At 42.5% G+C, this 12,975-nt stretch overlaps 1 protein-coding gene across 1 annotated transcript in view; it reads left to right on the top strand.

Moving 5' to 3' along the window:
• Window positions 1–12,975, top strand: part of LOC131537015 (hemicentin-1-like) — a 115,650-nt gene that overhangs the window by 66,362 nt on the left and 36,313 nt on the right. Inside the window, exons 16-19 of the mRNA XM_058770228.1 lie at window positions 829–1,083; window positions 1,186–1,440; window positions 3,068–3,325; window positions 3,427–3,681. Coding sequence (XP_058626211.1) covers window positions 829–1,083; window positions 1,186–1,440; window positions 3,068–3,325; window positions 3,427–3,681 — 1,023 coding nt within the window. The remainder of the gene's footprint in view (window positions 1–828; window positions 1,084–1,185; window positions 1,441–3,067; window positions 3,326–3,426; window positions 3,682–12,975) is intronic.

The following is a 12,975-nucleotide window of genomic DNA, read 5'->3' as shown; positions in this document are numbered from 1 at the left end:
ATATATCACTCTTTCCAAACTTCTTCCCAGAGACTGCTGTCAGTATATGATTATCTAATTTGCATTAGATTCTATAAAACTGATTTGAGTTAATAACAAATAATATTTTGATTTATTTGTTGAAACTAGAATAAGGTTTACCTTATTACTTCTAGGAAACTTCAGATTATCTTTCCACAAGATAACGTCCATAGTAACATCCAACTCAGTCACTTGCATTTATCAGTCTTTGCACTCTATCCATTTAGTAGTTGTTAGTTACTCTTGTCTATCCCTTTGTTAATAAAAGCCCTTTTTATTATACTTGTGTCTTCCTTGTGTTGATAATACAGTAAAAAGGCTCTACAAGTTAACGATATCTCACAAATCCTTCAGATTGGTCAGACTACAACTTCCTATAATTTAAATGTTATTATTATTTATTCAACAATCTTCCATGATTGTTCTTTATTGTCAAGGTGCAATTCCTTGCCTGATGTCCCGTAAAATAGTATGACCAAAATTATACATTAATTTTAATATTAATATAATATTTAAACCCAAAGCCGTTACACTGGTGGTGCTACTTAAATCTAAAATCACAACATTTAGTGGTGCCCCGTGTGAGGCTACTTAAATCTGATATCACTTCAAGAGTTTTGTCTTAATCCTTAAAATCACAATATTGTTGTGTAAACATACTCACTGCGTCATTAAGCTATGTATTTGTTATTGTTTTGAATAAAATACCTCTAGTGGTGAAACTGACATATTGGCCCTTTAGATCTTCTGAACATAGTATGTGATGTCAACTTTCTGATATTTAATGAAATCTGTTTTCTCTTTTAGATGCACCGAAGAACATCTCAGTGTCCATCAGTCCATCTGGTGAAATAAAGGAGGGAGATTCAGTGACTCTGAGCTGCAGCAGTGATTCAAACCCACCTGCAGAAATCAGCTGGTTTAAAGGAGGAATGATTGTAAGATCTGCAAGAATCTACAGCATCTCAAAGATCAGCTCTGATCACAGTGGAGAATACAAGTGCAAGTCCAGGAATAAACATGGCGAGAAATACTCTGATGCTGTGACTTTAAACGTCACGTGTGAGTAAATGATAGTTAATTGGTTGTATCAATAAATCTTCCAACTATATTTGATTTCAAATTATTTTTGATTGTTAATGACATCTATGTTTTCCGTTTTAGACCCACCCAAGAGAGTCTCAGTGTCCATCAGTCCATCTGGTGAAATAAAGGAGGGAAATTCAGTGACTCTGAGCTGCAGCAGTGATTCAAACCCACCTGCAGAAATCAGCTGGTTTAAAGGAGGAATGATTGTAGGATCTGGAAGAATCTACAGCATCTCAAAGATCAGCTCTGATCACAGTGGAGAATACAAGTGCAAGTCCAGCAATAAACATGGAGATAAAGACTCCGATGCTGTGACTTTACACGTCATGTGTGAGTTAATGATGGTTCAGTAAATTCAAATTCTTTGAAGGTACAATATGTGACCTGTGCTGGCTAATTTTGAGCTACAGGCAAAAAAATAAAAAAGTATAAATAAATTAAATAAACTAATTAAATTAAGTCAAAAATAACAGAAAAATGCTGATTTTGGTCGAATTCAAGGATTTCACAAAAAAAAAAAAAAAAAAAAGGTTAATTAAGCCCCTCTAGCTATCCCAATACTCTAAATAGTAATTAAATACCTAAAAAAAAAAATCTTTATTTGTACGTTTTCTGAGAGGAGTACCTTTTTACCGTTTGCTTTTTGTGCTGAACGACTGACTGCTGTCCGAAGTGCCTGCTTAAAGACGACACCCACAGTGCTCTATCCCAGTACACATATACACAGATTTACAGTAGGCTAAACATATTTAAGTATTCACGCAAACATAATATGTTATGTCTTAAGTGAACATGTGGGGAACTGTTGGAGAGAAACGATGCATTAGCCCAGTGATTTTCAATCCTGTTCCTCGGGACCCACAGCTCTGCACATTTTGCATGTCTCCCTTATCTGACACACTCATTTGAGTTCATGGAGCTCTTTCCTAAAGAGCTGATGATCTGAATCAGGTGTGTAAATTAGGGAGACATGCAAAATGTGCAGAGCTATGGGTCCCCAGGAACAAGTTTGAAAACCACTGCATTAGCCTACACTATGTCTTAATATAGGCTGACTGTTGCATTAATGTTAATCAAACGATAAAAGAAAAGAGGGAATCACTCGCTGCTCTTCATAGAATTACTTTTATAGTTTTAATTAAGTATTAGTATTATTAGTATTAATTTAATTAAGTTTTAAGATCCCGATGACAGTACAAAATACAAGTGCAAATCCTTCAGTGAACATGGAGAGAAATACTCTGATGCTGTAATGTTGAATGTGATGTGTAAGTGAACACAGGTGCAAGAACTGACAATAGATCCACTAGTTCCAGTGTGTTTTATTACCATAGTGCAGGGCTGTATTGAAAGACAGAAAGGGCCAGTTCAGATGGAGACAGAAGTGAACCATGTTTGTCGTCAGAACACAACAGAATGTGTAGTAATTAACTTGCACTGATTTATTACAGCAAGCAAGTGCATATAACCAGCATTGGGGAACACCAACCATTAACATGCCCCTAATCAACAGATGCTCCAATGCCCAGCAATTTTTAAGTATAGTGACCGTCAGGGACCGTTATAAGTGACAGAGAATCAGTTGGGCCTCCTGAGACAGAATCAAAAAGGGTTTTATGGGTTCTGTGAGAACAGTTGACTGTCTGAGCCCTTAAGATGGCTGTCAAGCAATCAACGACTGATGTGCTTTGATGATATGGACCACAACTATTCATAAATATTTGCTGTGTATTCTGTCGCCAAAAATAACCCTATAAAGCAAAAATGACTGCAGAGGTGAAGACAACAGCTCCCATTAATCCATGTTCAGTCACTGTGTCATCAAGCTACGTCTTTGTTATGGTTTTGAATATGAGACCTCTAGCAGTGAAACTGACATATTGGCTGTTTAGATCTTCAAAACATAGTATGTGATGTCAACTTTCTGATAGTTAATGAAATCTGTTTTCTCTTTTAGATGCACCAAAGAACATCTCAGTTTCCATCAGTCCATCTGGTGAAATAATTGAGGGAAATTCAGTGACTCTGAGCTGCAGCAGTGATTCAAACCCACCTGCTCTGAACTTCACCTGGTTTAAAGGAGAAACATTTGTAGGATCTGGAAGAATCTACAACATCTCAAAGATCAGCTCTGATCACAGTGGAGAATACAAGTGCAGATCCAGAAATAAACATGGAGATAAAGACTCTGATGCTGTGACTTTAAACGTCATGTGTGAGTAAACGATAGTTAATGCTTGTATCAGTACATCTTCCAACTACATTTGATTTCAAATTATTTTTTATTGTTAATGACATCTATATTTTCGGTTTTAGACCCACCCAGGAGCGTCTCAGTGTCCATCAGTCCATCTGGTGAAATAGTGGAGGGAAGTTCAGTGACTCTGAGCTGCAGCAGTGATTCAAACCCACCTGCAGAAATCAGCTGGTTTAAAGGAGGAATGATTGTAGGATCTGGAAGAATCTACAGCATCTCAAAGATCAGCTCGGGTCACAGTGGAGAATACAAGTGCACGTCCAGGAATAAACATGGATATAAATACGCTGATGCTGTGACTTTACACGTCATGTGTGAGTTAATGATGGTTCAGTAAATTCAAATTCTTTGAAGGTACAATATGTGACCTGTGCTGGCTAATTTTGAGCTACAGGCAAAAAAATAAAAAAATATAAATAAATTAAATAAACTAATTAAATTAAGTCAAAAACAACTGAAAAATGCTGATTTTGGTAACATGGCAAGAAATACGCTGATGCTGTGACTTTACACGTCATGTGTGAGTTAATGATGGTTCAGTAACTTTGACTGTGAAGGTACAATATGTGACATGTGCTGTCAAAATGACTCAGAATGTTCACTGGCTAATTCTGAGCAACAGGCAAAAAAATAAATAAATAAATACAATTTAGATTTTGGTCGAATTCAAGGATTTCACAAAAAAAAAAAAAAAAAAAGAGTTCAGTAAGCCCTTGTCTAGCGATCCCAGTGCTCTAAATAGTAATTAAATATCTAAAAATATTAAATATCTTTATCGATACGTTTTCTGAGAGAAGTACCTTTTTACCATTTGCTTCTTGTGCTGAACGGCTGACTGCCATCCGAATCGCCTGCATAAAGACGACACCCACGGCGCTCTATCCGAATACACATATACACAGATTTATAGTAGGCTAAATATATTTAAGTAGTCACACAAACATAATCTGTTTTGTCTTAAGTGAACGTTTGGGGAACTGTTGGAGAGAAACGATGCATTAGCCTACACTATGTCTTAATATAGGCTGTCTGTTGCATTAATGTTAATCAAACGATAAAAGAAAAGAGGGGATCACTCACTGAGCCTCCAGCTCTATACTTGACTTCCACACTTCTGGGGGTTAGTAACAACAAGCAGTACAAGCAGTCCAGTCATTCCTCTTTCCGATTAACAGTTTATTTTTCCTCATGTTTTCAGTTACAACATGCATGCACATTACGATTACAGCTGTTGAAAACTGATTTGCTCCCCCCGATTCCATTTCCTGTCAATGCTTAAATGGGTGTTAACACAGGGGGGTGCCAACATAACAAATGAATCAACCAATTAAACAGGAATATTTATGAAATACAATTTAATACAAACAAATAATGATCATGATTTAACATAAATAACTTTTATGTTAGTTATTTATGTTGGGCCAACAATAAGGCAACACAAAATGAAAACAAAATATTAAAGGTGCCATAACATTCCCGGCCCCTAATTGTTCCCCTGGAACAATTATATTTAATCATTCAGTCATGAGTTCATATGCAATGTCATTAAAGCATAATAAGTTCATTTAGTTGCATATTCAAGTCGTCCCTTGAAAAATTAGTTGCTCTAGGTTTCTTGTAGCAGACATAACTTATTAGTGGGCCGTTCTAAGATACTGGTTTTCGTTTTGATGCAGACACGACGAACCAGGCCTTTTGAGTCTGGGAATACTTCAATCGCTTTTCCAAGTTGCCAGGAGTTACAGGGTGCAGTGTTATCTGCAATTAACACAATATCTCCACATTCAAGATTCCTCCTTTTGTGTGTCCATTTCTGTCATTGTTGCATAAGTGGGAGGTATTCTCGTACCCACCGTTTCCAGAATAAATCTGCCAGATATTGAGCCTGCTTCCATCTCCTTCTGCAGTACATGTAATTTTTATTAAACAGGCCAGGTGGCATTATAGGTTTTCCTTTTAGTAACAGCAGATGGTTGGGTGTTAAACATTCAAGGTCATTGTTAATGGACAATCATTCAAAATGGCTTCAGCTTCACCTTCACACAAAGCAGTTTGCAAAACTTCATCATCAATTGTTTGTTTTCTGAGAATGGAATTAAGTGTTTTCTTTATCAATCCAATTATTCTTCCCCATGCGCTGCCATGGTGTGCTCCTAAAGGTGGGTTAAATATCCAGTTTATATTGTCCACAGAGAGTATCCTTTTAATCTTGTTGTGATCCATACTCTATAGATTCTCTTAATTCTTTCTCTGCACTTATGAAATTGAATGATGAATGAATGATCCCATATTAGTGACTTGGCCTCTTCTGCAGACAAATCTTTGAATGGCATTTATACAGGAATTGGTATCAAGCGAGTATGCCATCTCTAGATGAACGGCTCCCGTGGCCATACAAATAAAAATTGCACCATACCTTTTAGCACTGCCGCAGCCTCTTTTTACTGTAATGGGGCCAAAATAATCAACACAAACAGAGGTGGAAGGTCGGTGTGACTCAGTCAGAAGGCAAATCGGCCATTTTTTGTTGGGCCAACGGACCGTGGTGCCTGTGACAGGTAATACAGTGTTGTATGATCTTTCTGGCCATGGCATTAGCGGTTGGGATCCAGTACTTTCTACGTAGCATAGAGATCATATAATTTCTTCTTGCATGCCCTGCATTTAAAAAAAAAAAAAACATATAACTTACCAATGTTGTCTGTCAGTCTAAGGTAGGTAACTGCTCCATATCCAGACTCACTGGCATCACAGAAGTGATGCAACATTCAGTGCCTGCTGAATGTTGATGTTATTGGGTCTCACACATCTTTCAATATGGAAGTCTAACAGATAAGGAATCTCATTCAGCCAGCATTGCCATCTTTGAGTGAAAACGGGGAACTCATCCCATGAGCATTTGAATTTACAAAGATCTTGTAAGATCTGCTTTACTGTCAGCGTAAAAGGTGCAAGATAACCAAAAGGGTCATACACAGAACTTACTATAGAGAGTATACCTCTTCTTGTAGCAGGTTTCTCCTTTAGATCTGTTCTGAATTAAAATGTGTCTGAATTTACATTCCATCTTACTCCAAGGGCTCTTTCAATTGAAAGTTGATCTTTGTTAATGCTCAGCTCTTTTGCTTCCTTGGCTCTTTAGCATATTAGCTCTAAGGGGGAATATTAATAATTAATCATAACTATTTATAACTAATTGTAATATTTGGATAAGTTAATATAATTAGCTTGATAAAGCAGAATTTACAGTACAATCAATTCACCAGGTCGTCTAGCGAACACTCTGTATTAATTATTTATGAATTCAAAGAAATCTTAATTTCCAGGATAAGATAAATACCATTTTTAAGGTACAGTACTACTCAGAGCACGTAACAAGATCAAAATCGTTAAATTAACTTTGTTGCAAGCAGGGAATCAGAGACAAATACTATTGTGCACAAAGTTTTATTAACTAAATCACGAACACCTAACTAGACTAAACAAACACATACAGTATATATATATATACACATACATACACACACACACACACACACACACACACACACATACATACATGGTACATGGAAAGGGTAAGTGAGACTGGATGAATGAAACCAGACAGAAACAGGAGAAATGAGGCTGAGTTAACCATCTGAAAGAACCATCAGTCTCTAATTCAAAGCACAGTATACGATAGCTTACAACAAACCTTTGTGTGGTGAAAGGAACGATACTTGCATTTGACTTGGATGTGGAATGAGAGTCTCGTGAAGCTTCTGAAGAAGGTCTGGATGGTTCAGTTCAATGGCCGAAGTTGCAATCTCTTGAAACTCCGAGGTTGCTCTTGACTCTGTTGGGGTTGAGAGAGTCCCCTCCCCTAAGCAAGCACATGGCTGGGTGCAAAATGGGGCCTCCTGGCCCTGTGGGCCGCAGTGGAACTGCAGGCCGCAATCCAGAGATGAAGATGCAGAGACTGCCGGGAGCGGGGAGAGAGAAATATCTGAGTGAGGGCATTTCCATGATGGTGAATTCCAGGGTTGAGTGAAGATGAACTCCAGTGGTATTAGTCTGACTCTTTGTGGTCAAGAGCCATCTCCCCAGACTAGTGAGATCACACACAGCTCTATATGTTGGGGCTTGCTGGGAGCGCCCGCACTGGCTTAGGCGCTCCGTGAGTCCAACACCACAGGCAGCAGTTGGAAGATTTTACAGAAGAGACGGACGGACCTGTGCGTGAGCCCTTTAAAGTCAGGAAAGAGTCACACCTTTCAGGATGGGCTTGACCAATGAGAAAGGCTGAGAGGGTTTATGACCCTTTGTCTGAGAGCAGGGTTCAAATGGCTCTGGCAGTCTATGCTTTGATTAAATTACAAACACACATGGCATTCTATGAGGAGGGGGTGTACACCAAAGTATCTGTCATCAAATGAGCATTAATTTGGTAGGAGACACGATATAGGTGGGGTTACATTTAACTAGTACTTCACTCATAAAGCATGCATACAACAAAATACAATGCAAGAGACACCATGCAAGACAGTTAAAATCATACACACAAAGTCCTGGGATGCATGTTTATTCGTAGAAAGGTTTGTCTATGTGACAAAGCGCCTGTTTGTCACTGCTGAGGGAGCGGCACTGGCCTGAACACACACACACACACACACACACACACATATACACTCCAATCACTCTCCATTCCCCCTCCCTTACCTGTTGTTTCCGCGTTCGGCAAAGTGAGTGCACGCGCTGAACCGATCGCCCACGGACATTTCTCCACATCACAGTTTCCACCGTCTCATACCCATTCGCCTCACACACACGTTATTTGCGTATTGTCTTTTGTCCTTGTGTCTCCGTTCGAGTGTTTGTTTGTTTGTCTGGAAGTAGTCGGTCTTCTGGCGAGTAAACGCTGCGTCGCCAAGCCGGGCAGACAGAGGGCGCCTGCTTTTAAAAGTACAGAGTGCGTCGCGCCGGCGCAGTGTCGCCAAAAGCCGGCAAAACCATTGTTTGTTTGTAACGGGGGTTATGTGTAAATTATGTGTTAATTATTTATGTGTTTATGTGTTTCAATAATGATGAATATGTGTATTTGAGTTATGACTGGTAGAGAAGTGTTATTCAATGATGGTTTATGTAATGAATGTTTGCAGTGTGGGGAATATAAAATGTTTTAACATACCTGAATACTTACTTGTTAGTGAGTGATGCCAAAGAAGGGGCGGAGTCTGGCCTATAAAAAGGGAGGCCAGACTCGCACTTAGGGGCTTGTTAACCAAGTCAGCGAGAGTGTTACAGTGGTACCTCAAGCAAACCCTTATTTTTTTTGTATATTGTGGATACGGTATGTAGTTGTAAAGACAGTTTTCAGCTTTATTTTCCTATTTTTTTTGTTTCTTTGGTACTTTGGTAAATTTTTGTGCACACCTGTATATAATCTTCACTGTGGACTGTCTGGATTATTGGCACTATAAATAAATTACACCCTGCACGGAAGTGCTGTGCGAGTGAGCCATCATTTTTTTATTTTCACGGACTTACGTTCCCTTTTCCCCTCCCCCTGAAGCGAGTCGGGGCAGTTGCTTCATCACATTTGGTGGCAGCGGTGGGATGGCTACTCGCAAAACAGTGCCAAAAGGCAGAAAACTAGACCTGGGTTGCGGTCACAGATGAAGAAGGCATCGATGGAGGATGTGGCTTGGGATTCGGCAGAGACTACAGAGGAAGAGGAAGTGACGGCAGGGCTTTCTGATACCTCAAGAAAGTCCAGATTACCACGGACTGAGCCAATCACTCCAGTTGCTACAGCTGGTGAGGGAATGGCTTCCCTGATGCGTCAGTTCCTGGACGCACAACAGCAGAGAGAGGAGAGATATCTGCAAGAGCTCCGGGAACTACGCGAGTCTATACGGCAGTCGACTCGTCCTGTTGAAACGTTGTCGGACGGCGGAAGCCCACGAATGGAGCTACCGACACCAGCTGCACAGAGGGTTTCTACACAACGCAGATCAGCATACGACAGAGACTCACCAAGTGTTCCTGTGCCGAGAGAGCGGATGCAGCGAACTGAACCAAAGATGCCGGTCTTCCAACAGGGTGAAGACATCGAAAACTATCTTCGGCGGTTTGAGCGTCTGGCCAGGACCTGGAGGTGGCCTGAGGAGGAGTGGAGCTACCATCTGGTTCCATTACTGACTGGGCAAGCGTTGGAGGCGTACCTGGCGATGGATGAGGAGCAGGCGGAGGTGTACGAGGATCTGAAGGAGGCGTTGCTGGAAAAATTTAACATCTCACCAGAAACCTACCGTCAGCGGTTCCGATCACCTACTGTTCCAGCTGGAGAATCACCAACTGAGACTTACCATCGCCTTAAGAACTTGTATCAGCGATGGGTTCGACCAAGAGAGCACTCCAAGGAGGAGATTGGCGAGGCCATAATTCTGGAGCAGCTATTGAGGGTGTTACCGTATGATGCTCGTACCTGGGCACGAGAGCATGAGCCGACTTCGGGACTGGCGGCAGCGAAGCTGGCTCAGCAATACCTAAACGCTCATCGCGGAGGTCCACGCACTCAACCATCTAAAGGTACTGTTCGCACTCACTTTGGGGCTGAGAGGGGTCGTACTGAACTGTCAGACCTTGCACAAAGCCCAAAGTCAACACGGGGAAAAGAACTCTTATGCTTTTACTGTCAGCAGCCGGGGCACAAAGCAGCGGTATGTCCCGCTCGTAAAGCTAAGCTGACAGGGTACTGTTATGTTCCAAGAGAGGGGGACTTGGAACTAGGCTCTGTGAGGGAGAGCCTCACTACATGTGATGTGACTGTTAATGGACATTCCCTTCAGGCATTGTTGGACACGGGTTGCTCTATGTCAATGTTGAAATCGTGTTATGTGACAAATGTTGACTATCTGAATACTGCCTCGGTTCAATGTGTGCATGGGGATGTGAAGCGGTATCCCAGAGCAGAGATTTTGGTAGAAGTACAAGATCAAATGTACCTGTTGAATGTTGCTATAGTTGACAGTTTGCCTACAGACATGATTCTAGGACAAGATTTACCAGTGTTGAATGACTTGTTACAAGCCACTGCTAAAGACTCTGTACCTGTTGCCACTGCCACTGAAACCCCTGTGAATTTGTCATGTCCTGCCATTACTCGGTCACAAGCCAGGGCAGGTCTTCAGCCTCTGCCAGATCTTGAAAGTAGTCTGTTGCAGGGCGGGACCAAGGGCCCGAGAAAGTCACGCCGACAAAGAAGGCTTGAAAAATACCTCGGTACACCAACCCCAAAGGCAGCTGTAGAGGGCCTTGATGTTAATGGTTGGCAAGTACCAGGGAATATTACTGAACTGCAAAGAAATGATGTGACATTGAAACCGTTGTTTGAAAAAGCTGCTTCTGCTTGTCCATCTAACCTGTGTAATGAAAGATATGGGCTAATGAATGATGTGTTGTTTGTGCAAGCCAATAATGTGACCCGTCTTGTTGTGCCAACTTCTTGTCGTCCACTTGTCTTACATCTAGCACACACAGTTCCTTGGGCTGGCCATTTGGGCCAACAAAAGACATATGCACGCATTAGCTCACGCTTTCACTGGCCAACATTATACACTGATGTACTGACACACTGCAACACATGCACCACATTTCAAAAAAGCAGTGCTGTGCCCCAGCGGAGCAGAGCGCCCTTGCAACCTCTCCCTGTGATTTCTGAACCTTTCAGGCGGATTGCTATGGACATTGTGGGGCCGTTGGAGAAAAGCAATGCAGGTCATCGGTACATCTTGGTAATCAGTGACTATGCAACACGGTATCCAGAAGCTTTCCCACTGCGTACCATCACCACACCGAAGATCGTCCATTCCCTCATCCAACTCTTCTCCAGGGTAGGAATACCAGAGGAGATCTTGACAGACCAAGGCACTAACTTCACGTCGCGGCTCATGGGGCAACTGAACCGACAGTTGGGCATCACAGCCATCAGGACAAGCCCATACCACCCCCAGACAGACGGACTGGTGGAAAGGTTCAACCAAACCCTCAAGAATATGCTGAGAAAGTTTGTTGCAGACACGGGACGAGACTGGGACAAGTGGCTACCTTTCGTTCTCTTTGCGTACAGAGAAGTTCCTCAAGCTTCGACTGGTTTCTCACCATTTGAGCTCCTATATGGTTGGCAAGTTCAAGGACCGCTGGACCTGCTGAGAAAGAGCTGGGAGGAAGGTTCTGCAGCCAAAGCGGAGGAGAGAGGCATTGTACAGTATGTGCTGGAAATGAGAGACCGTCTAGAGCAGTACCGGGAACAGGCAAGAGAAAACCTGCAGATGAAACAACAAGCGCAGAAGCAATGGTATGATCAGCACGCAAGACTACGGCAGTTCCTACCAGGACAGAAAGTGCTGCTGTTGCTACCCACCTCATCAAACAAGCTCCTGGCAAAATGGCAAGGTCCATATACTGTGTTCCGGAAGATGGGACCCGTAACTTACGAGATCCACCATCCAGACAAGCGGAAGTCCAAGCAAACTTACCACGTCAACCTGCTAAAGGAGTTGAAGGAACCACCGGAGAGGAAGCCCGATTCAGCTTTGATGGTACGGAATGTGGAGGATGTGGAGGAGGAAGATGGTTCGGAGGTTGCAGAGAGGCAGGCGTCTGTGGTGAGTCTATCTCACCTAGAGGACATCAAGCGCCAAGAGTTGCAACACCTACTAGACCAGTTCCCCGCTCTGTTTCGTCAGAGGCCTGGACGGACAGAGCTAATTGACCACACCATCCACCTTACCGACACTACACCATCTCGACAGAGACCTTATCGGGTACCTGAGGGACTGGTGGAACCTCTAAGGAAAGAAATTGAGATGATGAGAGAGCTGGGAGTGATTGAGCCATCGATGAGTGAGTGGTGCAGTCCGGTAGTCATAGTCCCAAAGAAGGATGGATCCCTACGTGTCTGCATCGACTTTCGCAAGCTCAATGCCCAGTCCCAGTTTGACGCATACCCGATGCCGCGGGTAGATGATCTGTTGGAGAGGATAGGAAGAGCCAAATACATCACCACACTAGACCTCTGCAAGGGGTACTGGCAGGTACCCCTAGAGCCAACGTCCAGACCCTACACTGCTTTCAGGACGCCAATAGGGCTCTATCAATTTACTGTCCTTCCTTTTGGGCTGCATGGAGCTCCAGCAACGTTCCAAAGACTGATGGACAGAGTGCTGCAAGGATGTGAGGAGTGGTCGGCGGCATATCTGGATGATGTCGTTATCCACAGCAACTCCTGGAAAGAGCACTTGCAGCATCTGAGACAGACTCTGGAAAAGATCACAAAGGCTGGTTTAACATTAAATGTTGGAAAGTGTGAATGGGCAAGGCAAGAAGCTAATTACCTAGGTTATCACCTGGGCAACGGACAGCTACGTCCTCAAGTCAACAAGGTGGAGGCAATCTGTCAAACTCCCAGACCCAAGACCAAGAAGGAAGTTAGGTCGTTCCTGGGACTGGTGGGCTGGTATAGACGGTTTGTCCCAAACTTCGCTTCAATAGCTGCACCCCTGACTAACCTGCTGAATAAAGGTGTGGCAAACCCTATCCCGTGGACTGGAGACTGTGAGGCAGCA

The sequence above is a fragment of the Onychostoma macrolepis genome, chromosome 01, assembly GCF_012432095.1.
Source record: "Onychostoma macrolepis isolate SWU-2019 chromosome 01, ASM1243209v1, whole genome shotgun sequence".
Lineage (NCBI taxonomy): Eukaryota > Metazoa > Chordata > Actinopteri > Cypriniformes > Cyprinidae > Onychostoma > Onychostoma macrolepis.
Note: the sequence above shows the minus strand (reverse complement) of the source record. Positions and strands in the feature narration are given on the sequence as shown.